Source organism: Eleginops maclovinus, chromosome 8 (assembly GCF_036324505.1).
Source record: "Eleginops maclovinus isolate JMC-PN-2008 ecotype Puerto Natales chromosome 8, JC_Emac_rtc_rv5, whole genome shotgun sequence".
Classification (NCBI taxonomy): Eukaryota; Metazoa; Chordata; class Actinopteri; order Perciformes; family Eleginopidae; genus Eleginops; species Eleginops maclovinus.
This window is the reverse complement of record NC_086356.1, coordinates 15633815-15658819: the sequence shown is the minus strand read 5'-3', so window position 1 is coordinate 15658819 and position 25005 is coordinate 15633815. Positions and strand designations below refer to the sequence as shown.

The window sequence follows — 25005 nt, the reverse complement described above, 5'->3', positions numbered from 1 at the left end:
GACTATACGACTCATTACCTCTAGTGAAAAATGAACTTATTTTAGCAGATTGACACGTGTACCAGCCTTAAGAGTGAATGTGTAAGCGTTTCCATTACAGAAAACAAGTATTAGTAGCATTTACACTGAAAGAGGACTCAGGCGTCTGTGTGATACAAGGCATTTATTGGAAGCATGTTAAGATTTCCTGAATAACACCAATTATGTTTCACGCACATAAATCATCAATTTGGCAACTTGCAAAAGGTGACTTTCCAACACCAACATTACGAGGATGGCACAGTTAAACAGATCACCGTTCACCTGCGAGGGGACTAGTTAAGACAAAGTTTGAACTGAGAACTTCCCGTGAGCAGCACCACTGCTGAGTGCATCTACACTGTAGTTCCACTTCCTAAAACATTACAACGCTTAACGGGTCAATCAATGGGTAAAACTTCATACATCTGCAACACGTGTGTATGTGAAGTGGGGGGGGGGGCGGCACATGGATGGAAAATGTTTACAAAAACGGTGACAAACACGACACAAACAGTTGGAAAGTTTCATTAACATTGGAGAGGTTTACCAACCGAGCATGGTTAAAAAGGTAAAAAGGTCATGTGTGCAGTTTCCTACAGGCTTCATTTTACAGCTTTTCTTTTCTTCCCAGTCAATCAAAAGGTCCAATGAGAGTGATGTTACTATAACTCTCCATAGATAAGTCTCCATACGCTTGAAAGGCACCCTTATAGACCGGGGTAGATTGACTCCTTAAGGCCGGGACCTCTAAAGGGAGTCCCAGCAGCTTCTCCTACACCCTTTGAACTGTCAACGCGGAACAAACAAAAACATTAGAGTTGCAAAAAGGACAGAGGTGATGGGGCTGGGAGGGCAAAGAAGAGAAAGAACAGGTCATTATGAAACAAAGTCTTCCTCCTCGCTCTGTGTTAAACACGTCCCGTCACTTCCAGTTGGCTAAAGGATGTAACGAGGTTATAGTGGGAACGCTCGTCATCCGTCAGCTCCATGTTCCCGGGCCTGACCACCACCACCACGTTCATCCCCATTTCCTCAGCTGCTTTGGCCTCTGCGTTGACAAATACACAAGCATGGAGCCCATGTTAATAGAGCCTTTAAGCAAAATCAAACTTGGGTTGTTTTTTTGCATGCTGTGATCAATAAATTATTATACATTTACAATGCAAAGGACTGTCATAAACACATGCTAATGCTTTTGCTAACACACTTACCTCGAGTGACGTCAGTCAAGAATGTGATATCCTCTGGTTGACAGCCAATCCTCTCAGCAATTCTCTCGTAGCTTTTACTGTCCACTTTAGGTCCTATACTGGTGTCAAAGTGACCATCTAATAACTGAAACCATTTGAAAAAATAAAAAGACAAATAGCTCATTAGCCACTGTATCCATAAAACAAACAGCAAGGGCATTACAAAATATGTTCTTCTTCTGACACGAGGCAGTACTTACATCTAAAACGTCTCCTTCCACAGAGTATCCAAACAGAAGTTTCTGTGCCTCCACGCTTCCAGAGGAGTAAATGTACACTTTTAGTCCTTGATCTCTCCATCTTTTCAGTGATGGAATTACATCCTGGTAGATCCTGTTTGCACAAATACAAAAATCAGAATATGAACATATTTTAATTACTTTTATGAAGCGCATTAAACCCGATCAAACATTTGTAAGGGATTTGAGCATGGTTTACGACAGTTTTTTTAGGAATTAAAAGGCAATCAAATATAGAAAGATAACGAGAAAACAAGACAAAGCTGCAAACTAATTAACGAGTAACACAATCATTTCTGCTTTGGTTGATGAGCTGCTTTCCGTTTCTGGAAACCTTGCCAAGTCATCACCTAAGATTGAACCCATGAATTTTGAAGTGAAGAAAATGATCAGTGTACTTACTCGCCTTTGATTCTCCCAGAAGAATATGCTGACCTCCACATGTGGCCCTGTAACTGTTTGAGTGCTGTCGACTTCCTGTCTGCCGCCATCTGCCAGAGCACATTATCCATTACCTCCCTAATAGCCTTCTCCTCATCTGTGTGCACCGTCTGGTCCACGGTGTGGACGGGGCACGACCGGTGCTGCCTCATGTCCTCTTCAATCTGCAAATACAGTCAGGCTTCTTTATTAAGGCAGCATTAAATCCTCAGCAATCAGGAGCACAACATCCTTCATTTGTTGTGCACAGGCAGATCATTACCTGCGTCAAGTATTTGAGCAAAATGAAGCCATTTATAAACAATATTTTTTTAAACAATCAGAGTCATCCTGACACAATTGTTGTTGTTGTGTACACCGGCAGATTACATTATATAAAACATGGAAAAATGTACTTGTGACTTTATACTGTAGTTTAGTGTCTGGGAACCACATGTTATAATAATAATAATAATAATAATAATAATAATAATACCTGTATCTATATAGCACCATTCATGCAAGATGCAGCCCCAAGTGCTTTACAGAGCAAGATAAGATACATAAAACAACAATGAGAAAAAATAAAGAGTGACAAACATAATAAGACAAATCATCAAGCTTTACACATGGTTACCTGTTTCTTTAGGAGATGAACATCTTGTTTGCACTCGTCTTCCTCCCAGTGAGTTGATAAGTACTCCTCGAGATGCTCCCTGATGTATGGAAATAAGATATCCTAAAAAATGTAAAGTGTGTCATTAGGCATGCTAACAGAAGCTCCTTATATAGGGGGGAACACTTAATAATTAAAACACAAAACGTTCCCTTTACTTCAATGTAATTGTGTTTCTGTTTCAATAGCTTTTTGAAATAATCGTGTACACATATTGCTGGCAAAAAGTTAGTATTCTTCACAAAAAAAAATTGGGGTCGGTAATGTAAAGGACGTTTAATTTAAAAATGATTAAGTGATCATTATTTTGGGGTAAATGTAAAAGTTATATAGAATTAAGTTGTGGCAGAAACTTATCTGTTGTGAAAATGTATAAATACCATACATTTTTTTAAAATGAGGCTGTACTCACAATTTACTGTTTTACTTTAACATTCATTTATATTGACTCCCTGCTTGTTTTGTGTTATTTTATGTACATTCAACTTGAGTTTGTCCTATTATTTACCTAAATATGAATTTGACGTTTACATTTTAAGTATTATATACGAATCATGTATTCGTATTAGCTTGTTAACCGATGTAACATTTAAAAGAATGTTATTGGCATCTACGAAACTCGTTTTTACGACAACTCCAATGACATGAAAGCGGCATGAGGTTTGTTTTTAATCAGGTAGTGAATAAATACTGAAACAAGTTCATTAAATGAGAATATAAATTAAGCAGTAGGCTACGAAGTTATAGAAGCAAAATAAGAAAATATGGTTAAATGAAGTTATAATAATCATAATAATGCATTTTATTTATCAAGCACTTTATCACGTGCTCAAGGACGCTTTACAGAGGTAAAAATAAGATAAAAAGTCAAATTAAAACACAACAGCTAAATAGCCACAATGGTCGAACACCGTCCATCTTTAGCTGGTTTAGCTGCTGTCATCTGTTAGCATGGCCGTTAAGACTCGTCTGTGAACAATGCATAATTAGCCAACCACGCTGAAAACAGAAATTCTATGTAATATAACTTACCTTTACAAATGTGATTGGTGTTGTTGTCCCTTCGATATCAAGCAGGAGTGTACTGGTACATGCAGGAATTGAAACAGTAGCCATTTTTTAGGAGAGTCTGCAGCTTGTTAGCTGACGCTAGATTATAATTAGCTTCACCACAGTGTTAAAGTAGTCGCTCCTCACTGGATCTCTAACCCCGGGACAGGTGAAGCAGAGCAAAGGTTATCCACACGCTAACAGATGTACCACCTGGTTAGTTGTTAGCCACTAGCTAGCTGTGCTTTGCCATCAACTCGCAGCTAACACTGACTTGACTGAAAGAGCCACACATGTTCAGAGCTGTCAGTTCATGCTGCGGCTCAGAGGGGGCGCCACTGAGCGTCATACTGCTGGAAAAAAAACACGCAAAGAAGAGGCAAACGAAAAGAGGCTGCGATGAAAACAAAACGACGCTCACAAGTAACGCCTTTTATCGTAGCAGCTTAAACTCAATTTGCATTTATGACAACAGTTTTTCCCGATATGTAAACTTATTTAAAATTTTAATTAACTTGGACGAACTAAATATATTACTCTATTTTACCTCCAGAGTAACAAAAACATATTAGCTTAGCATTAGCTGTCATCAAGCCAGCTAGCTTAGCTTCTCCTGGGAATTCTGACAGAGTTCATCGACAACTTTAACAAAAACAAACAATGTCGGACGATTATGAATTCAGCGATGACACAACTATGATGAGAATGGAAGAGGATGGAGAGGCAAACAGCGATGACCCGATGTCTGCAACCGGGGATTGTGGCCTGATGGGGGGCGAGGCCGAGGGATCCAAGATTGACGCCAGTAAAAACGAGGAGGATGAGGGGTAACGTTACGGTTGAATCAAACGTCATACAGTTTGGAGAACTGCCCAGGATAACAATATATTAGTATTGTATGTCATCAGTATTTCCATAACATACCAAACTGGTGTTGTTAAAATGTCACCAAGTGCACATTGGTATTAGTGGAGTTCAATTAATTAACGTTACTTTATTTAAGTACAAATTAAAGGCACTCTTTCGTTTTCATGCTACTTCATGCTCCACTAAATTTACATCCCGGAGGAAAATAGGAAAATATTGTACTTTTATTCCAGTACATTTGAAAACAAGGTACAAACATCAAAACCTCCACTTTTACTCTGGATGAATTTATAAGAATATACAGGACTCACTTTGGCAATAACTCAAGACTTCAAACACTCGATATGGCAATTTTACACAACTGCTAAGAGGAGGAGATTATAATTATTACAAAAGATATGTATAGAACATTTAACTGCAGATTTTTTTTGTGTACTTTAATTTCATACAATACCTGTCTTATTGAGGATTTTGAATGAAGGACTTTTATTATTTACCTAAGTAAATTATCTGAGTACTTTTGTCATTGCTTCTAAATCTGCATTTTGGTTTCTTTTAAATGTGCTGTTCTGTAGGAAGATGTTTGTAGGAGGGCTCAGCTGGGACACCACTAAGAAGGACCTGAAAGATTATTTTTCCAAATATGGGGAAGTTGTAGACTGCACTTTAAAACTGGACCCAATGACGGGCCGCTCGAGGGGCTTCGGCTTTGTCCTCTTCAAGGAACCTGATAGCGTCGACAAGGTATTGCTGCTTTTCTCTGTTGAATACAATTTGAGACAGAAGTAGCAATTAAAATATGTAACCTTGGAGTTTATGAAAATTGATTCTAATGTGACCAGTTTGTCAATTGATTGTTTTTGTTCTGAAGGTTGCCACACAGAAGGAACATAAACTCAATGGAAAGGTCATTGACCCCAAGAAAGCCAAGGCCATGAAGAGCAAGGAGCCTGTTAAGAAGATATTTGTTGGTGGTCTCTCTCCCGACACTCCTGAAGAGAAAGTCAGAGAGTACTTTAGTGCCTTCGGAGAGGTATATTTTTTGGCTCAGGGGAAATATATTTTTCCTCCATGTTATGAATTTCATTCTTGTGGCATGGCTGTTTAAACTCCTGCAAACTTTAAATGAATTTGCTCGTTGTTTATTTTTGTAATCACCATTAAACACTTAACTTATATTATTATATATTATTTTGTACATTCATTGATAATGTTAACAGCTGGAGTCAGTTGAGCTTCCAATGGAGAACAAAACAAACAAAAGGAGAGGCTTCTGCTTCATCACATTCAAAGAGGAGGAACCAGTTAAGGGGATCATGGAGAAAAAGTACCACAATATTGGACTGAGCAAGGTGAAGGGTTTTTGTTTTTTTTATCACTGGCACATCAAAATGTATTACCTTGTTATTGGGTTGGCACACTGGGAAAATAAAACTGAATTGTTCTTCCTTTAGTGTGAAGTAAAAGTGGCAATGTCCAAGGAGCAGTACCAGCAGCAGCAGTACTGGGGAGGCAGAGGAGGATACTCATCCAGGTCTCGAGGAAGAGGCGGCGGTGAGTGGAGACAACTTTTATGTAATAAATAATGCAGCTAATGTTTAATGCACATGAATAATGCACCTTTTTAATCAATAAAAAAGATCCCGGAAGTTTGGGGGAAGAAAATAAAATGTAGGACCCACTTAAATTGTTGTAATTATTTCAACAGGGAAGTTACACTTTAAGGAAATTCTCTTTATTGCAGAGGGTTAGGTAAAAATGAGACACAGAAACGGTGGTAAATAGTTTGCACTTCTTAAGCTCAATAATTACCACGTAATGTCTTGCTTTAATCATTTGTACACAGCGGAAATAATTAGAATTACATTAAAACAAATCTTCATTTGCTTTTTTGTAATTTTATATTTTAAACAGTTACTCCTGAATAAATATATATCATTTTTAACACAACACAAACACATCACACATAAAACATTTAAAATAAGTGCTGGGAAATCGGTATCCATGTTCAAACATACATAATATAATGAAGTCCTAAAACGCTAAGGGTTGCTACATTTCTTTAAAGTGCTTGTGGCTTTGTTCTGCTTCCTATTTTTGTATGTGCTTTGCTGTACTTGTAAAAGTGCTTGTTTCAGAGTTCATGTATCAAAGTAGGTCAGTGCTGCAGCTCAGGGAAAAAGTCCAACGCATAACCCCTCCATAAAAGCATCACGTTTCATTTTACTCCACTGTTCAGTACAGATAAGCAATTCATAGTTCATGTGTCATTGAGTAGTGTAATTTGTTTGATATTTATAGTATCAATAATTTAAATTTAAGTTTTTGTAGAAGAGCTAGCTACCTGGTTGTGAAATATAGCACTAGGTATTTCTGAGTGGAGGTGAAGGGTTGTGTGATAAGAATATAATGATCTCATTTAACTCCTGTTTAATCCCAGGTCCCAATCAAAATTGGAACCAGGGTTATGGCAACTACTGGAATCAAGGCTATGGGAATTATGGCAATTATGGTTACGGTGATCAAGGATATGGAGGATATGGTGGCTATGATTACCCTGGTTACAACAACTATTATGGATATGGTGACTACAGCAGTAAGTAAAACACCCTGACGAGCTTTGTTTCATGTCCACCTTTCCCATTTATTTTCCATTACTTTTGAATTGATCAAAACACCTGAAGTCAGATTTTTTACCTCATTAGTAGATCAGTCTGGTGGATATGGCAAGTCACCGCGGCGTGGTGGTCACACCAACAGTTACAAGCCGTATTAACGGAGAAAATTCATCTTCAAGTAGGTATGTAAAGACAGAAATGCACCTCTTACTTTGAACTTAAACTAGTTTTATTAATTTGCTGTTTGGTAACATTATGATTAATTTCCTCTTGTAAATTTCTTTTTCTCAGCACCGTCAAGTGCTTTACAGTAGTGGTAACATAGAGGCTACGCTCATGTGGCGAATTATTTTAACAGCTGGCCTTCTGCTGCCTCTTTTGCACCTTTTTTTTTTTTTTAATCTGTAAAGTTAACAGGTAAAGTACTACAGTAAATGGATGCCAAAGTTAAGGATGTGCAAGGAAACAGAAAAGGAAGTATGTTGTCTCCTAACTCTGACATACCTTGTTTGTACCTGCCAGCGGAGCTTCCTTGCAGGCCATGAGCTGACTCCCAGATACTCTCAGGGCCCGCTCAATGCGGACCGGGTACGAGAAGCATACGCTCTCGAATGCTGCCATTTGGTATGGTCTTACAACATCCTGTATCAGCATTTCTAAACTAAACAATATGGGACACGTCCAGCTTTGTCATCTTTCTTTCCATTTTTAATTTCTTTGCAACTGTTTGTAATGTAAAACTTAAACTATACACATGTAATTTTCATTTTTTACAGGCCCACCCACAAGTAATGATTTTGTAAATATGTAAAAATAACTATTTGCTTTTTGAAGGATACGTACAGCATTCTCTGGACTTTCCAGTTCCTATTGTTAATATATGCATTCCTAATCTTATCTGTAATGCTTGTTTCTTTATTTAGCTCTTGTAGCCAGTAGTCCATGAGCTAAATCCTGGTTGGTATTTGGACGAGACTGTGTTGGGGGGATAAAGTTCTTAACTTTGTGTACATGTATTGCTCTGTTTTGTGTTACTGACAGCGATGGAAAGCGCTCCTCTTTGGTTAATTTCCCTGTAACGACACATTTTTTCTCTTTATAACCTTTTGTAAAACAAGAAGTTTCCTGAAATTTGCATGTAATGTTTTCTGTAATGTGTATTTTTTGACCAATCAAAGATTTCTTCCATGTAGTATTTTGACTTCTTCAATTTATTGGACTTCAGGATTTCTAGCTTATGGACTAACTTTTGTAAAATGTTAAAGTTCTCAGTTTGGTTTGTAAACTAGGGGGATTCCTTTTTATTTATGAATGAACCAATCTTTGTTCATCTATAGCTGATTTGTTCTGTTTGTTTTTCGTAGGTTTCAGAGTGATGAAAGGCAGCAGTGTGCCGGAGAGATGAAGGTGTCCAGCAGAGATCACTAGCTGATTGTAAGGACTAATGAAGAGCACTGACCTACAGTAACTCTCCTCATCATTTACCGGAGTATTTGTTGATTCTTAAAAGTTTGGTGTTTTGCATTTATTTAGATTGCTGCATTCCCCGTCCCTTCTTGTTTTTGTATTTAATATTCTCAAATGCTGTTTGTGAATTTGCATCATTTATTACATAACTGAAAAGCTTGATTGTTTGGAGCAGAGCACACATTTACAGTATATACAGTATCGTGGTAGCAAGTGTATCCTCTTTATCATAATCATCAGTCATATAATACATATGTTATTATAGGGTTTGACAGTCATACACACACAGTATATATACAGGTAATTGGACATATGCGATAAAAATAAAAATAATAACACTCATTTGTATTTGTGATCCTTTGTGAAATATTAACATTACGTCACATTTAAATGAATGTTGGAGTGTTCAAGGAAGTATTTCAGTCAAGTGTGTAGCAATTTAAGCCCTCAGTCTCAATTTGAACTTCTTATTATACGCTTTATAACAGAGTCTTAATCAAAAAGCCTGCAGATGCTACAAAATCATGTACCCTTAAAGTTTACATAAATATGTCTTGAAATATCTGCTGAAATGAAAGTAGACTTTCATGAGTGCATTAAATGCTGAAATGCTCAATAAAAGAGGTGAGCTTTATCCCCCGTTTTCATTGCTTTCAGTCCTGAGCTGGTGAAGGAGGATATTTGAGGATTTAAATCACATTTGTGGTGAAGAGGATGATGAGGACAACGATGATCAGCACAATCACACCGATTATAATCATCATTTTAATGTTTTTCCACCAGTATTTCCTGGCAACACGTGTGGAAGTTCTTTGGAACGAGTCAGCCTGAAAGAAACAAAAAGGATGCCCTTATAAAACACCAGTGATGGAAGACCTACCCACATCCTTTTACTTAAAGGGGAACTCTACCGATTGCACAAATCTAGGTCTGTTTAAATGTGGCAGAGAGTAATAATGCATATTTAAAAACAATGTATAGTGTCTTTTGTAGGCCCAGATGGAGCTGCAGGGAGTCGGATAAATATTGAAAACAACTAACCATTAGCTCCTACTAGAATATAACACCTGAACCCAGACCTAGCTTTTTGAGATTAAGTTGCATTGTGGATGATAAAGGTGTGAAATGAGACATGAAAAAAAGACTTGAACTCAAGTTTTGCACAAATCTGAAAATGCAACAGGACAGCTGTGGTAAATTGGTGGAGTACTCTTTAAGAAGAAGTGCCACAACTAAAATGTAATAGTGTTTATTTACAATCAAAAGTCATGCACTAATAAATAAAAGAACAGAAGAAGTAACAATGTTTTAATTTGGGAATTTTAGAGGGGAAATGGCTGATTAACTCAATGCCCCCAAAAGTAGACAGATTTTTTTTCCCACAGCATTTGGTTGGTAGCCACTGTGTTTAATAAAAAATGTTTTTTTCAGGTTAAATCTTAATATGAAAAGTAATGTAATAAGGCTACAAGTTACATACATCTTAAATATTGCAAGTGAAAAGTTCAATTTGACCTCTGATAAAGGGATATCATATCTTCTCTATAGGATTATTGTGGCCAAAATAATTCTTTGTACAAAATCACGATAACTTAACAAAATGTAGAGTAAAAAAAGTCATCTTTAACTTTGCTTTTTGTGTGTTTTGTCTCAGTAAATCACTTACAAGTTATTTGTGTGGGGCATTGAGGGAGAGAGACACAAAATTAAAAAAACAGAAAGGTTTTAAGCGGCACTGGATTATTTACATAATATTATCATATGTGTATTATTTATATGAGCAATATTTCCTGTTTTATATCACGGATATGATAAATACCGGTATATAGTGACACTTTTACTCTGGTGTGTAATGGAGAAGGAATATAATGTAGAGGGGAAGTAACCCTTTGAAATGTATATGAAAAATAATCCTTAACATCAGGGTGGAAACAAACACTACCATCTCGACTAGATACTTACAGACGCCTGCAGGTCGTCAGTCTTGCCGATCAGATCGTCTAATCTGTCCCCTCTCTCCAGCACTTTGCTGATGTTGTCTTTCAGAATAACCTTAACCTCGTTCACCTGACTCTGAACCTGGTCCATTTTAGCAACCGAGCCACTGGCCGGGGGCTGAGAGCGTTCGTCAGCCTGGGGAAAAAGAGGGGAAATTATTCTCTTCTTAGTCAAAATCTCCCAAAAAAGTTCCCCTATACAACAAGCCAAACTAAAAGCCAAACATAGGGGCAAGAACCTATGTAGTAGGTCTGGTTGACGTGAAAAAAAAAGGGTTGACCATTGATGCTTTCACAATATATTCACACTGGGAATGTTGATGGATAAGGATCAGTAATGTGGATTTATTGACTCAGTGATAAAAGAAAATGGTAGAAACGCTATAACAGTTTGATACATTTAAAAAATAACGCCGGGAAAAGACATCACTTAACGACAAATCTAAGACGATATCTACTCTCCTATCAGGTTATCGATACAATTTCAATTTATGGCCCAGTTCTGTAGACACATTTTTAAATGACCAAACCTCACTTCCTGAGTTAACAGGTGAGAGTGCCATCAGGTGTTACAGAGGCCTGTGTGACTGTCACAAGAAAACCTTCAACACATTTTTTATAAAGCAAACCTGTTTAACAAATGTTGTAACTTGGACAGACAGATAGATACTTTTAATTGATATGAAGACGAAAAACAACTAGTGATCTATTCAAAACATAAACAATATTTAACTAAACTAAGGTCATCGTATAAAAAAGAAGAACTTACCATAGCAGCCTCCTGCTTCAGTCCCAACAAATAAAACAGTCTCTACACAAAAAGTAAAAGCCTCCACAAAGTCCTGTTATCCAGTCCTGCCAGTATAATAAACAAACGCCGATATGTGTTGCTCTTGTGAATCACACAGTCAGAGCTGAACAAATGTCTGCTGAAGGTTGAACCTCTCGCCTGTAACTCATTAACTACCTGTCGCCTCAATCAGAGTCTCATTGGTTTACCAGAAGCCAGTCAACGTCGCCATGCACCAGTCATTATCACATCCTGAACATGCAGCACTTTCATTTCCAGCTTTTCATGAACTCCACTACTGCTCTTTCAGGAACAACTTTTGACTATTTGAGACAGTTAAACCACACATTTTAAGTCATATATTCCTGGTTTTATGTGTTTACTTACCATGAGTTGTCAGAGCTGGTGTTGAGCTGTGTGTCTGGGCAAAGTGCTTTCAGCAGAGAGATATTTGCAAGGCAATAAAGGGGTGAGGTCACTGTTGCTTCACTTCCTCATCCTGTGCAGCTTGTTGTTTCAGCTACCAGGGAAAGTGTATGTATGTGAATTTGCCTACTTGGTGCTGTTTTGGAGCACAAGTTTAAACTATTTCTGGTACTCTTTTAACAGTGCCTCCACTTTTTAATCAGTTTGCAAGATATATTCAAGAACAATAACTCATAAAAGAAGAAGTCTGTGTTTTAAAATCTTTGGTACTCAATCTCACAGTGATGGGAAAAGTACTAAGATCATTAACTCAGGAAACATAGCAACACTATTCTGTTAAAATACTCCATTACAATTGATTAGTATCACTGATGCTTTGATATGTAGCTTTCCAGTGTTAGTTGAGGTTGAGCTCATTTGCATTCCATTAAAATTGCATACTGTTGGGTAGTTTATTTGTTAACGATGTATACCATAATGATCCTAATGTGTTTTGTGTCCGAAAGTCACATCTATTATGATATTGAGCAGGTCAAGAAATGCCTTGATAGGACTTTGTTAGTACTGTGGATGTACTTCCCTGATAAAGAGGATCTGGACATGAGTCATACAAACTGAACATTGGGAGTATGCTGCACTTTGGCTCAATACTAATACTCAAGGAACAGTGTAGGCATATGTTCGCTTGAAGTCAAATAAAAAGACATACATTAGTCTTAAATGTACTATAACCTTAAATAATCCAATTTATTTGGAGAAGCTGTGCAGTATGTCAGCAGAAAATACATTACATCATGCTTGCTGCACCTTTCATAAGTAATCAAAGTTTTCATGGACTTTGGACAGTTGAAGATATAAGTGAAAAGAAAAGGCACAATACAAATACAGGGGATAGACACAACAACACAGTCACATGTACACTGTTATGCATTTCATTATAACAGACCTGCATTCATCATACTTCTAAAAGGTTATGAAGACTTTTGTTTTAGCTAGCGTAAAGAAGTCTTTATTCTGTGTTAATAATAACAGAAACACATCATGTTGGTGGTGCTTTTGTCTATCTGGATCAGACACATAAAATAGCTGAGACATTTTTCAATATGGTGCAAATGCAATAAATGATGTGGTAAGTTTTACAGGCAAACTCTTAATTTGTTTCATAGGTCAGTTAACCACATCCATCAAAGAAAAGTAAATGGACATTATAAAATGTGAAATAAAAATCCTGCCAAAATAAAAATAATAATATAGCAGGCAAGAATCATCTGGAAATGTTACATAAATTCAGTTTAAGGAAGTTTTTTATTTTATTTTCCATGTTTGTGTTAAAATATCTATTAACATGATTCTGCAACTGACCATACTTCATAATAGTTATTTTACTTTTGAAAATAGAAAAGTATTTTTACACTGTTGTACTACATGTTTTACTTATATAAAATATCTAAGTACTTCCTTTTCTACTGACGTTGCCAGATTAAGGATGAATTGAGGTAAACTGTTTTACAATATATTTATTCTATTGATCTTAATTCATTATTATATATGTAATAAATTAAATTGGTGCACATATTTTATTGTATAATATTTACTTTTATATATATATAATCAATTTTGCTGTTTGTTTCTTTATTGACAAATCATTTAAGTGTAAAAACATTTCATGACTATTTTGAAAATTGAAAGAAAAAAATCGATGTTTTAAACAATATATACATGTATTATAAATACAGTAAGTGTAAAATAGTTAAATATATTTTAAATGATGAGGGGAAAATATGTTCACTTGACCTGTTGCGCTATCTTGAGGCTGCCCGAGCTGCTGCCTGAAGGATTTACACTTGTAAACAGTCCGCCTCAAACTCACACAACCGTTATCAGGAAGCCAGAAAGGAGGGATTAAATGTTAGTATTAAAACCTGTCGCTTATTTTTAATTTTTAACCGTGTACGGTTTACATGTACATGTATTGGACCACAGTTAGTGACCATTGCCTCGGGTGTTTGTTTTTTTAAATCCGCCTGTCCTAAATCGACTTTACTACCGTCCAATGTCTTTATTAGGTTAACATTCAGAGTTAATCATTGATTTTCATAGCAATAGTCGGCGGACGTCAGAAGACAATTTCAACTTAAGAGCTCGGGTGCCGTTGATTCCGTTAAATTCAACTTTTCAAACACCACCACCGACCGACCGACGAGCTGAAGATGAACCCGAGAGGAGCAGTCTCCAGCGGGAAGACTTTCCTCTTCACCTCTGAGTCTGTGGGAGAGGGACACTCAGGTAACGTAGACAGCATTTACTGTATACATGTGTTTTGAGGAAAACCTGTGTGTACTTTGTATACAGTCTATGGATGCAGTACACTACACAATATGGACATGTTCATTATTAAATCTCACTGGTGAAAGAACTACATCCAGTGGTGGAAGAAGTAATCACATGGATTATTATGAATAAAACAACTTGACAGTATATAATCAAGTTAAAATTGGTTATAGTTTTGCCACCTGCAACATTAAAGTGATGACCACATTAATGCATCAATAATTATTACAGTTATATCATTTAGCATATATATTCTGAAATGGGCCATTCTGCATTCTTAATTAAAGTTTTGAAAGCAGCCTTTTTCATGTCATTTAGGAATGGGATTTTTACAAACTTAATTCTTACTATAATAGGCTGGTGTGCAACCTTCAGTCGCTGATAACTTCAGTAGTAAAACAGTATTATTTGATTAAATGTGTGTTTAAGGCATCTGTCCTGGTTCTTTTCTTTACATCTCTGTCTTTGTTTTCACAGATAAAATGTGTGATCAGATCAGTGATGCTGTGCTCGATGCATACCTGAGTCAAGACCCAGACTCTAAAGTGGCTTGTGGTGAGTTTTATGTCTAATAATATTGATATTTATCATATTACTCTCTATTAGTCAGGTTTTCTCACAGATGAAATCCAACTGGATCATTAACACTTTGTCTTGATGCACCCAACCCCTAATTCCTAAAGGTGCTTCAGACTTGTTTGTGAAAAAAGTAAATAATTGAAATAAACTGTGATTATTCATTGCATTCATTAAAACAGTTTGTTTAACATCAGTGTTTCTGAACAGGGATAAATATACCTCCAAGGCTACGTTCGAGTACTGTCAGATTAAAAAATAAATAAAACAAAAAGTGAATATGATAGACTAAATCCGATAAATAAATCTGGACATTTTCTATTAAATTGTCCTTTTTCTCAATGCAATTTTTAACTGCTGTAACAGTCAGAATGTTATTACATTCATGGTGTGGTTGGTTCATTGTAGACCGGAAGCCAGTTTGAGGTTATATTAGACTAGAATACATTTACTTTGATTAACAGATTGGAAAATTGTTTTGTTCTGCTGGTGAATGACAGACAAAGATCAAGAACATAGATTTGTGGTTGAAACGTCAATAGAGCAAAAAAGCAATAAAATGTTGAAACACTTATCTACATGATACACAAAGTGATTCATGTTTTGTTGCAGAATGTGTGGCAAAGACTGGCATGATTTTACTGGTTGGAGAAGTGACATCCAAGGCCATCGTGGATCTCAAGGCAGTGGTCCGAAATACCGTGAAGAAGATTGGCTATGATGACTCTTCAAAAGGTGGGTTTCTTATTTTACTACTTAAATGTTGTGCAGAATGTTCTCAGGGAATTTAAGTGAATGACTCCCAACTGTGATGTGCAGGTTTTGACTATAAGACGTGCAATGTGCTGTTGGCCCTGGAGCCGCAGTGTGCAGAGATATCAGACTGTGTGTTTGGAGGCAGAGATCAGGAGGACATCGGCGCCGGGGACCAGGTTGAGTATTTTACCTTTTAATCCTTAACTTTATCAAAACTACCAAATGGATTTAGTTTTATGTTATTAAATGGTTGTAAAAAGTCACGAAGGTAAAGGAACCAGTACTGCATTTGAAATTGGCTTCTTCATTTCTATATATCCTTACATTACAATTAACCTGAGTTCACACAGCGATTATGTGGCTTTAGCAACTGCCTAGTCAGTCTCCATAAGACAAAAAAAATGTAATTCTCAAAGAACTTGCAAAGATTGAAATAATTTACCTAACTGTGCTTCCAGCCAAAACATGTTTTGAATCTCCTGTGCTCTTTCAAGGTATTTAAATTAGGCAATATTCATACTTTGTTGGTGCTGAAGTGCCAGAATTTAATGCAACAGAGCCTAATTTAAAACTGTCCCAATTTACAAAGATCAGCAACTGTTGCCACATTTAGTTACAGGGCAATTAGTAACAACTGAAGAGAGTTGGTTGTAACAGAAGTGCTTTGATTAGGGGTGTTGTGCCCAGACATGTCAGTGATCATAGCAACAGAGATAAAAGCCAGAGGAAGCATAGTCATGCCGTGCTTAAATAACATTATTTTTGAGATGCAGTGATGACAAAAAACAAAATGCTGAAAATACTAAACTATATTTGGGCCCTTAGTCTTTGGAAACAGAAACATCTTCTGCTCTGATAAGAAAGTATTGTACAAATTAATATTTCAACCTCATGTTGGAGTTTTACCTGAGTTAAAGGTGCGATAGAATGGAAAACTGTGTTTACCTTGGCATAGTTGAATAAGGAGAGTTCGGTACATTGAGCTGACATATCGTGAACCTCAAACACCATTGTTTCCTCCTTCACCTGCAAATCATGAATATGTGTATCACAGCGGTAAAACGGGCAAATTACAACAATCCCTGACTGTTACGTAAAACACGGTAGTCCAGGCCCTCCGATAGTGGCTCAAACATGTAAGGTTGGATGCCAATAGCCTCCATGGTTCATTTCTCACAGTTTCGCAAACTTCACTTTCTTCTTGGGACTCTGAGGCAGCCATGGATTGCGCCTTGTAAACCAGCCAATCAGAGCAGAGCTCATAATTATTTAAATGAGCCCCTTATAAGGCAATTCAGCATGTTTCATTCTAGGACCAAATCATAGGATGTAAATGCGCCTGTAAAACCGCCTCGGGACATATTTTGGATCAACCAAAGTTATATACCTTATTTGTAGTCATCAGAGAACAATCAAAATACCAGATAGATGCTTTCTATGGCACCTTTTAATATAAATTACATCATGGGGATAGTAAAAGTCTGAATGAAAATGTATGACTATTTTTATAATAGTAGCTGCAATATTTCCATCTGGAGCAAAGTGAGATTAGTGTAGCTGATTAAAAATATTAGTCATTTACAAGATAACAAAGGGCTCTCATTTAAACTGTATTTACTCCAGCTTAAAGATTACATTTTTAAACTTTTACCATAACTGCTCTGACTGGGTTTCCATATCTATCGATCTGCCTGTCTCCTCAGGGTTTGATGTTTGGCTACGCCACAGATGAAACGGAGGAGTGCATGCCGTTAACCATCCTTCTGGCCCACAAACTCAACTACAGGATAAAGGAGCTGTCACGCAACGGAGATTGTCCCTGGATTCAACCAGACTCCAAATCACAAGTGAGGCATCTTAAAGGCTGAGCTGAGGGGCAATAAAGAAGTAAAGTATCAGGCTGCTGGGTGTGAGGCAGCAGGGAAAGGACACATTAAGACAATCCATGTCCCGGCTCAGGTAGCTGGAAAGACAGGCACAAAGGAACAATGACAATCTGACGAGGAGTAGCTGGAGATGGGTTGGTATTTATACGGTGAGAATTGGGGAATAAGGAACAGTTGAGCAGGTGGATGTAGGAATTAGGGGTAAGGAGGTGGTGGAATAGTCATTTTTGCCTAGGAAGGTTAATAACCTGAAATATCAGTGTATTGTCCTCTGCTAACTCTTTATGAAAGATATTTTGTTAACCTCATGATATTTTCATTTGAGATCAAGGATACTTTTTCAGCAAAGGCTGGGTTGTTATTTTGGTCTATTCGACTGTTGTTTTGATATTGTGGCATAATGAGTTTGCTGAATTGTTTTGCCCTTGTTGCTGCAGGTCACAGTGGAGTATAGAGACAATATGGGAGCCATGGAGCCTCTGCGTGTTCACACTGTGGTCATCTCTGTACAACACAGCCCAGACATCAGCCTGGAGGATATCAGATGCAATCTGATGGAGAAGGTGGTCAAGGTCATCATTCCTGCCAGGTACCTGGATGACAAGACCATCTACCATCTACTGCCAAGTGGGAAATTTCTGAAAGGTGGCCCACAGGTGAGTGAGGACTAAAGCGCAGATGGAAATGTATTTGCAGGAATGCAGAAGCTGATGTTTTTGTATACTCAGAGCGATGCAGGACTGACAGGACGTAAAATCATAGTGGACACGTATGGAGGCTGGGGTGGGCATGGAGGAGGGGCTTTCTCCGGAAAAGACTACTCCAAAGTGGATCGGTCCGGAGCTTATGCGGCTCGCTGGGTGGCCAAGTCTTTGGTCAAAGCAGGACTCTGCAGGAGAGTCCTCGTTCAGGTGAGGAAGTTCAAAGAAATGCACTTATTAATACCCTACTGTGATGAGTAGTGGGAACTAGTATTTCTGTATTTTCCCCATGTAATCCGTGGTGACCCTATACTAACTTTACAAACAGGTCATTATTTAGTGTCTAGTGTGCGATGATTCTTGACAACCTTGCATGGTTGTTGTTCAATATCTGATCAATGATTACTGACATTGTCTGTTTTTCCCTTTAGATCTCCTATGCGATCGGTGTGAGCCACCCGCTTTCCATCACAGTGTTTCACTACGGCTCATCGAACAAGGACGAAGACGAGCTGCTGCAAATAGTTCAGAAGAACTTTGACCTGAGGCCTGGCGTCATTGTGAAGTATGTTTTGTTTATCTCACAGCTAAAACATCATATTTCTAGTGTTTTTTGATCAATTTTAACAGTTTAATATTTACTTCATTAACAGAGAGCTGGGTTTGAAGCGGCCAATTTACCAGGCCACCGCCTGCTACGGTCACTTTGGCAGAGAGGATTTCCCCTGGGAAAAACCAAAGCCTCTGGTGTTTTGAGTTTTACTCATCTTTCAGTTATTTCTTAACAATTATTTGTTAAACAATCAAGGGTCAACAAATCAATATTTTTAAATATGACTGAAGGCATATATTACTTTTTTCCGACCTTAAATCATAAAGGTCAGTGCCGAAAATGTATTTTGATCTGACTTTTGTAAAAAAATATCTTGTTTAAAAAAGAAAAAAAAATGGAATAAGTTGGATTTTCTTTTTTAAATTGTGTAACAATTGTCAGGTACAATTTTGATCATTTGTAATAAATAATGTTTGGTGATAAAAACAACTATGCAGAAGACTTCCTCGAGTACTTAACTTCACTTTAATGCCACTAAGTAGCTCACAGTGAACAGTGCTGGAATAAGTAAAAAAAACTATTACTTTGGTTAAAAAAAATGAGTACTACAGGCAGTATATAAAAACGTCTTTAAAGTCCTGCATTCAAATGTTGACTTGAAATGTACAAAAGTATAAGCATCAGGACCAAAAGTCTCATCTTATTTTAGCCTTTTGATAATACATTATAATGAATGTATGTCTACTTCTTTTGTTTTTGTAGAAGTATGCAAAGTAGCTTTAGTTATGACATACATGTAGATGAGTAAAAAGTATATTTACCTAAAGGGCAGTGAAAAATATGCTTGTGTAAAGTATTTGATTAAATGTACTGAGATACTTTTAACCGATGAATATAAATCTAGATCCATGCATGACATAAGTTTTTCTGTCTTTAACTCATATTGATTATTATGGTCAGTGTGAAGTTTGGGAAAAGAACAAGACGCATGCGCAAAGGCAGAACCACAAACTGCAATCTGATTGGCCGTTGCCAAATACTGTTATTCTTATGGGTAAAGGTACTGTGCTATTTCATTGTGAACATTGAATTATTCTTTTATATAACATACTTAAGAGTCTGCTGTTGGAAGAAAACACTTAATTAAATCCAACCAATGGGTATGTTAAAAACCATACCTCTGTAAAAAACAAAAAAAACATGTGGTGGTCCTCCAGGAACAAAGTGGCTAGCTAAGTCACCGGCTAGCTTGCCGTTTTTTGTTTCCTATCTGCGCTATAATTTGGACGGTATTTTAACGGCTCAAACTGTTCCAGGATATCAACCGTCTTTCTCAGAAGACTACCAAACATTAGGCAGTAGGTCGACAACGTTGTAAAAACATAGCTAACGTTAGCCTGACAGCACATACTAACTAACAAAGCACACATACTGCTTTAGCGTCAGGCATCCTTGAATGCTTTTAATAAGTAGCACAAAAACGCTGTGGTTAAGTTATTTTTAGTTTGGATATCTGATAGAAATGTACTCCGGATTTTAGCAGCGCCAGTTTTACAGATTTCGTGCAGTCAGGGGACTGAGGCTTAGCTTTCATTGGAGCTCTCGCTGTGGAAGACTGGGTTTAATTTGGGGTTGTAGTGAATGTAGTATACATAATTCACCTCCTTCTTAAGTGTGGTTCTACACACTGTTGTTTCATGCCTGTAAGTATGACCGTTGGTTTATGCTTGAAAGTACGACTGTAAAAAGGGATCGTGGTCCCTTTAATTAATCTGTGTTTACGATGACGTGGAGCCCCATGCTTGTTGGTTTACAGCATCAACGGTGATTTCACGCAACGCGAACTGCGCTTCAGTCTGGGCAAACCATGCTGACGCAGATGATTCCCAGAATTCGGGGAGTTTGAGGGTAACAGCGTTCACCGTCATTTTCGTGTCGTGTCGTGTTGTGTCTCTGGATACGTCCAGCAAACAAACGTCGGGGTCACCAGTGTGGAGATCGTATTGAAACGCAGGAGACGTTCATTACAGTTGAGCACACGAATGCGTGTCTCGTTTAATCACACAGTAAAAGTTATAACAAAACAAGATGGCGCTGTCCTGTAACACCACAATCACTGATTGTTGGAGACTGGCTGAAGAGGCTGATACATTTCTCCTGGCGAGTCAAGGGCACTGTGTCATGGCGGCGCTCTTTCCCGCGCACGTCGTTCCTGTGCCACAGGACGATTCCGCACTCATTGCTGCAACATCTTCTCGTCGGCAGCAGTTTTCAGGCCGGCAGCAGTCTACAGGTCGGCAGCAGTTTTCAGGCCCCCAGCAGTCTACAGGTCGGCAGCAGTTTTCAGGCCCCCAGCAGTCTTCAGGTATGTGTTTTTACCATGAGAAGTTTGGACCGAAGGCTCTTAAATGCCGTCCTCCATGCAGTTTCGGCGGGTCGGGAAACGCCAGGGCCGGCGCTCAGTAGTGGCCATGAGCGTTGGCCGCATAGGCAGGCTGCTTTTCATCCGTGACAGCATCTCCGGACGACGTTTCCTGTGCGACACGGGAGCACAGAGGAGCGTCCTGCCTGCATCCCGTTTGGACATTGCTACCGACAGCCATGGCCCCCCTATGGAAGCTGCTAATGGGACCCCCATCCGCACATATGGAAAGAGGTATGTTGAGTTGTGTTTCGGAGGGCATCGGTTTGGCTGGGATTTTGTTACAGCCAACATTGCTTTTCCCCTCCTTGGTGCCGATTTTTTGTGTGCACACGGACTGTTAGTGGATGTCAAGAACCGCCGTTTGATTGACGCTGTCACGTTTTGTTCATATACGTGCACGCTCAGCGGGGCTGACTCCATACAACTGTCTAGTATGCTCTCATCCTCAGATGACTTCCAACGTCTACCGGCTGGTTTCCCGGCCCTCACTCAGCCCACTTTCTCGGTGTCTGCCGTGAAGCATGGTGTGGAGCACCATCTCGCCACTACTGGTCCACCCGTTTACGCCCGTGCTCGGCGCCTCGAACCGACCAAGCTTGCGGTTGCAAAGGCTGAGTTTGCTAACATTGAGCGCCTGGGCATAGTCCGCCGATCCGACAGCCCGTGGGCGTCACCCCTCCACATCGTCCCCAAACCCGGTGGCGGCTGGCGCCCGTGTGGTGACTACCGGCGGCTTAATGAGGCAACGACACCTGACCGATACCCAGTCCCGAACATACAGGATTTTTCATCACACCTGGCTGGTATGGTGATTTTTTCCAAGGTTGACCTCGTCCGGGGTTATCATCAGGTGCCGGTACACTCACTGGACATTCCCAAAACAGCAGTTATCACGCCATTTGGCCTGTTTGAGTTTTTGAGAATGCCGTTCGGCCTTAAAAATGCTGCTCAATCTTTTCAACGCCTCATGGACTCTGTCCTACGAGACCTGCCTTTTCTTTTTGTGTACTTGGACGACATCCTGGTAGCAAGCACGTCCAAAGCTCAGCATCTGGCGCACCTCAGAACACTTTTTGAGCGCCTCAGCCAACATGGGCTAATTGTTAACGCCGCCAAGTGCCAATTCGGTCTCTCCACCATCGATTTCCTGGGACACAGAGTCACCAAGGATGGTGCAGTCCCTCTCCCATCAAAGGTGGAGGCGGTGACATAGTTTCCACGCCCGCTCACTGTCAAGGCCCTTCAGGAGTTCCTGGGCATGGTGAATTTTTACCACCGGTTCATTCCTCGAGCCGCCCAGTTCATGCGGCCCTTGCACGAGGTTTTGAAAGGTAAGCCCAAGCACGGTGTAGACTGGACTGAAAGCAGGGTCAAAGCTTTTGCCGACACAAAGACAGCCCTGGCGAACGCCGCCATGCTGGCACATCCTTCTCCCTCAGCCTCCATCGCCATCACCTCGGACGCCTCAGACTACGCTGTCGGTGCCGTCTACGAGCAGTGGGTAGGCGGGGCCTGGCAGCCGCTTGCTTTCTTCAGCCGTCAGTTGCGCCCCAGTGAACGGAAGTACAGCACCTTCGACCGGGAGCTGCTTGGCCTCTACCTCGCCATCAGACACTTTCGTTCCCTGCTGGAAGGGCGACACTTCACCGCTTTTGTCGACCACAAGCCGCTGACTTTCGCCATGGCCAAGGTGGCTGAGCCGTGGTCCGCCCGCCAGCAACGTAATCTGTGCTACATTTCTGAGTTCACCACGGATTTACAGCACGTTGCAGGTAAGGACAACCAGGTGGCTGTCACGGGCTGTGGCAGGGGCAGTCTATCTTGGTTTGGATTACAGCCGAATGGCAGCGGACCAGACCACAGACCCAGACGTGCAACACCTTAAGAGCTCAACTACTGGGCTGATAATGGAGGATGTGGTTTTTGGCGATACCAGCACCACGCTCCTGTGTGACGTCTCCACAGGCTCCCCTCGGCCAATCATTCCCATGGCTTGGCGACGACAAGTTTTTGATGCCGTCCATGGTCTCTCCCACCCTGGTTCTAAAGCGTCACAGAGGCTGGTTGCGGCAAAATTTGTTTGGCACGGCCTCAAGAAGGACGTTCGGGACTGGGCTAACACCTGTGTTGAGTGCCAACGGGCCAAAGTACACCGCCACACTAAAGCCCCGTTAGAGTTGTTCCCAGTGCCAGAGAGACGGTTTGACCATGTTAACATTGATCTGGTCGGCCCTCTGCCCTCCTCTCAGGGTTTCACCTACCTGTTGACCATGGTTGACAGGACCACCCGTTGGCCTGAGGCTGTGCCACTGACATCGCTGGCATCTGTTGAGATGACACGTGCATTTATCGGCACCTGGGTTGCCCGTTTCGGCACTCCATCAGACATATCCTCTGACCGGGGCGCGCAGTTTACGTCTGAGCTGTGGAACGCTGTTGCCCAGAGCCTAGGAGTGAAACTCTACCGCACTACTGCATATCACCCGCAGGCGAACGGACTCTGTGAGCGATTTCATAGGTCGATGAAGGCTGCTCTTCGTGCCAGCCTCAAAGACTGCAACTGGGTCGACAAGCTCCCGTGGGTAATGCTGGGCATCAGAACTGCACCAAAGGAGGACCTACAGTCCTCATCCGCAGAGCTTGTTTATGGCCAGCCGCTGCGGGTTCCAGGGGATTTTGTCCCTAGCACCACTGCCCCTTGGTCTGCAACTCTCCAGCGAGCCACGCTACTGGACAATGCAAGGCTTTTCGCTCCTATCCCTACTTCCCGTCACGGCCTCCTTCAGTCGCACATCCCCGCTGGGCTTCAGACGGCTGATTATGTTTTCATTCGCCACGATGCCCACAGGGGACCGCTACGCCCGCCCTAAGAAGGTCCATTCCGTGTGTTGGAGACAGGGGATAAACATTTTGTGGTGGACATGGGTGGCAAACCGGAGCGACTCTCTGTTGACCGCCTCAAACCCGCTCATTTGGATGTGGCTAGGCCCATTGAATTGGCCCATTCCCCAAGACGCGGGCGACCTCCAGGTCTGCCCCCACCCCCTGCTCCCCTCCCTCCCAAAACCCCCACACTGCATGCCCCACACCTGTGTCATGGTGAGACACCTGCCGCAGTAGTGCCTCCTCTGCCTCCTGTACGGCACAGCCGTTGTGGCCGTTTAATACGACCACCTCACCGATGACTGTTTTTTTGTTTTTCTTCTTATATGGTGAATTCTGGGGGGACGTGTGTAGTGAATGTTATATACAGTGGGGCAAAAAAGTATTTAGTCAGCCACCAATTGTGCAAGTTCTCCCATTTAAAAAGATGAGAGAGGCCTGTAATTTTTATCATAGGTATACCTCAACTATGAGAGACAAAATGAGAAAAAAAAATCCAGGAAATCACATTGTAGGATTTTTAAAGAATTTATTGGCAAATTCCTCGGTAAAATAAGTATTTGGTCACCTACAAACAAGCAAGATTTCTGGCTCTCACAGACCTGTAACTTCTTCTTTAAGAGGCTCCTCTGTCCTCCACTCGTTACCTGTATTAATGGCACCTTTTTGAACTCGTTATCAGTATAAAAGACACCTGTCCACAACCTCAAACAGTCATACTCCAAACTCCACTATGGCCAAGACCAAAGAGCTGTCAAAGGAGACCAGAGACAAAATTGTAGACCTGCACCAGGCTGGGAAAACTGAATCTGCAATAGGTAAGCAGCTTGGTGTGAAGAAATCAACTGTGGGAGCAATTATTAGAAAATGGAAGACATACAAGACCACTGCTAATCTCCCTCGATCTGGGGCTCCACGCAAGATCTCACCCCGTGGGGTCAAAATGATCACAAGAACGGTGAGCAAAAATCCCAGAACCACACGGGGGGACCTAGTGAATGACCTGCAGAGAGCTGGGACCAAAGTAACAGAGGCTACCATCAGTAACACACTACGCCGCCAGGGACTTAAAT

General features: G+C 40.2%; 4 protein-coding genes across 21 annotated transcripts; 2 read left to right on the top strand and 2 right to left on the bottom strand.

The window, feature by feature from the left end:
• Positions 1 to 144: 144 nt before the first annotated feature.
• Positions 145 to 4411, bottom strand: enoph1 (enolase-phosphatase 1). The gene is made up of 6 exons (XM_063890221.1): positions 3639 to 4411; positions 2568 to 2669; positions 1913 to 2115; positions 1472 to 1604; positions 1233 to 1356; positions 145 to 1069 (listed from the first exon to the last, which is right to left on the bottom strand). Exons 1-6 carry the CDS (start codon positions 3720 to 3722, stop codon positions 930 to 932), a joined length of 786 nt encoding a protein of 261 aa, XP_063746291.1. The 5' UTR covers positions 3723 to 4411; the 3' UTR covers positions 145 to 929.
• Positions 4006 to 10235, top strand: LOC134868866 (heterogeneous nuclear ribonucleoprotein D0-like). 17 transcript variants are annotated; one of them, XR_010166336.1, is made up of 10 exons: positions 4006 to 4483; positions 5099 to 5267; positions 5395 to 5556; positions 5744 to 5875; positions 5978 to 6077; positions 6964 to 7119; positions 7229 to 7323; positions 7664 to 7765; positions 8506 to 8575; positions 9392 to 10235. XR_010166336.1 is itself a non-coding variant. In XM_063890218.1 (8 exons), exons 1-7 carry the CDS (start codon positions 4317 to 4319, stop codon positions 7297 to 7299), a joined length of 957 nt encoding a protein of 318 aa, XP_063746288.1. In that variant the 5' UTR covers positions 4006 to 4316; the 3' UTR covers positions 7300 to 7319; positions 8506 to 8950. The 17 variants fall into 17 exon arrangements, 6 of the variants coding, with proteins under 6 accessions (XP_063746288.1, XP_063746287.1, XP_063746285.1 ...); XR_010166337.1 differs by lacking the exon at positions 7664 to 7765 and having other exon boundaries at positions 7229 to 7319; XR_010166334.1 differs by lacking the exon at positions 7664 to 7765.
• Positions 8810 to 11912, bottom strand: si:ch73-234b20.5 (uncharacterized protein LOC449923 homolog). Of its 2 annotated transcripts, none has more exons than XM_063890223.1 (3): positions 11783 to 11912; positions 10571 to 10741; positions 8810 to 9435 (listed from the first exon to the last, which is right to left on the bottom strand). In XM_063890223.1, exons 1-3 carry the CDS (start codon positions 11783 to 11785, stop codon positions 9298 to 9300), a joined length of 312 nt encoding a protein of 103 aa, XP_063746293.1. In that variant the 5' UTR covers positions 11786 to 11912; the 3' UTR covers positions 8810 to 9297. The 2 variants fall into 2 exon arrangements, with proteins under 2 accessions (XP_063746293.1, XP_063746292.1); XM_063890222.1 differs by lacking the exon at positions 11783 to 11912 and adding an exon at positions 11375 to 11690.
• Positions 11913 to 13641: 1729 nt separating this feature from the next.
• On the top strand, positions 13642 to 19535 carry mat2al (methionine adenosyltransferase II, alpha-like). Its single transcript, XM_063888930.1, has 9 exons — positions 13642 to 14107; positions 14630 to 14707; positions 15341 to 15463; positions 15548 to 15660; positions 17188 to 17331; positions 17808 to 18026; positions 18099 to 18281; positions 18503 to 18636; positions 18725 to 19535. Exons 1-9 carry the CDS (start codon positions 14032 to 14034, stop codon positions 18825 to 18827), a joined length of 1173 nt encoding a protein of 390 aa, XP_063745000.1. The 5' UTR covers positions 13642 to 14031; the 3' UTR covers positions 18828 to 19535.
• The last annotated feature ends 5470 nt before the right edge of the window (positions 19536 to 25005 follow it).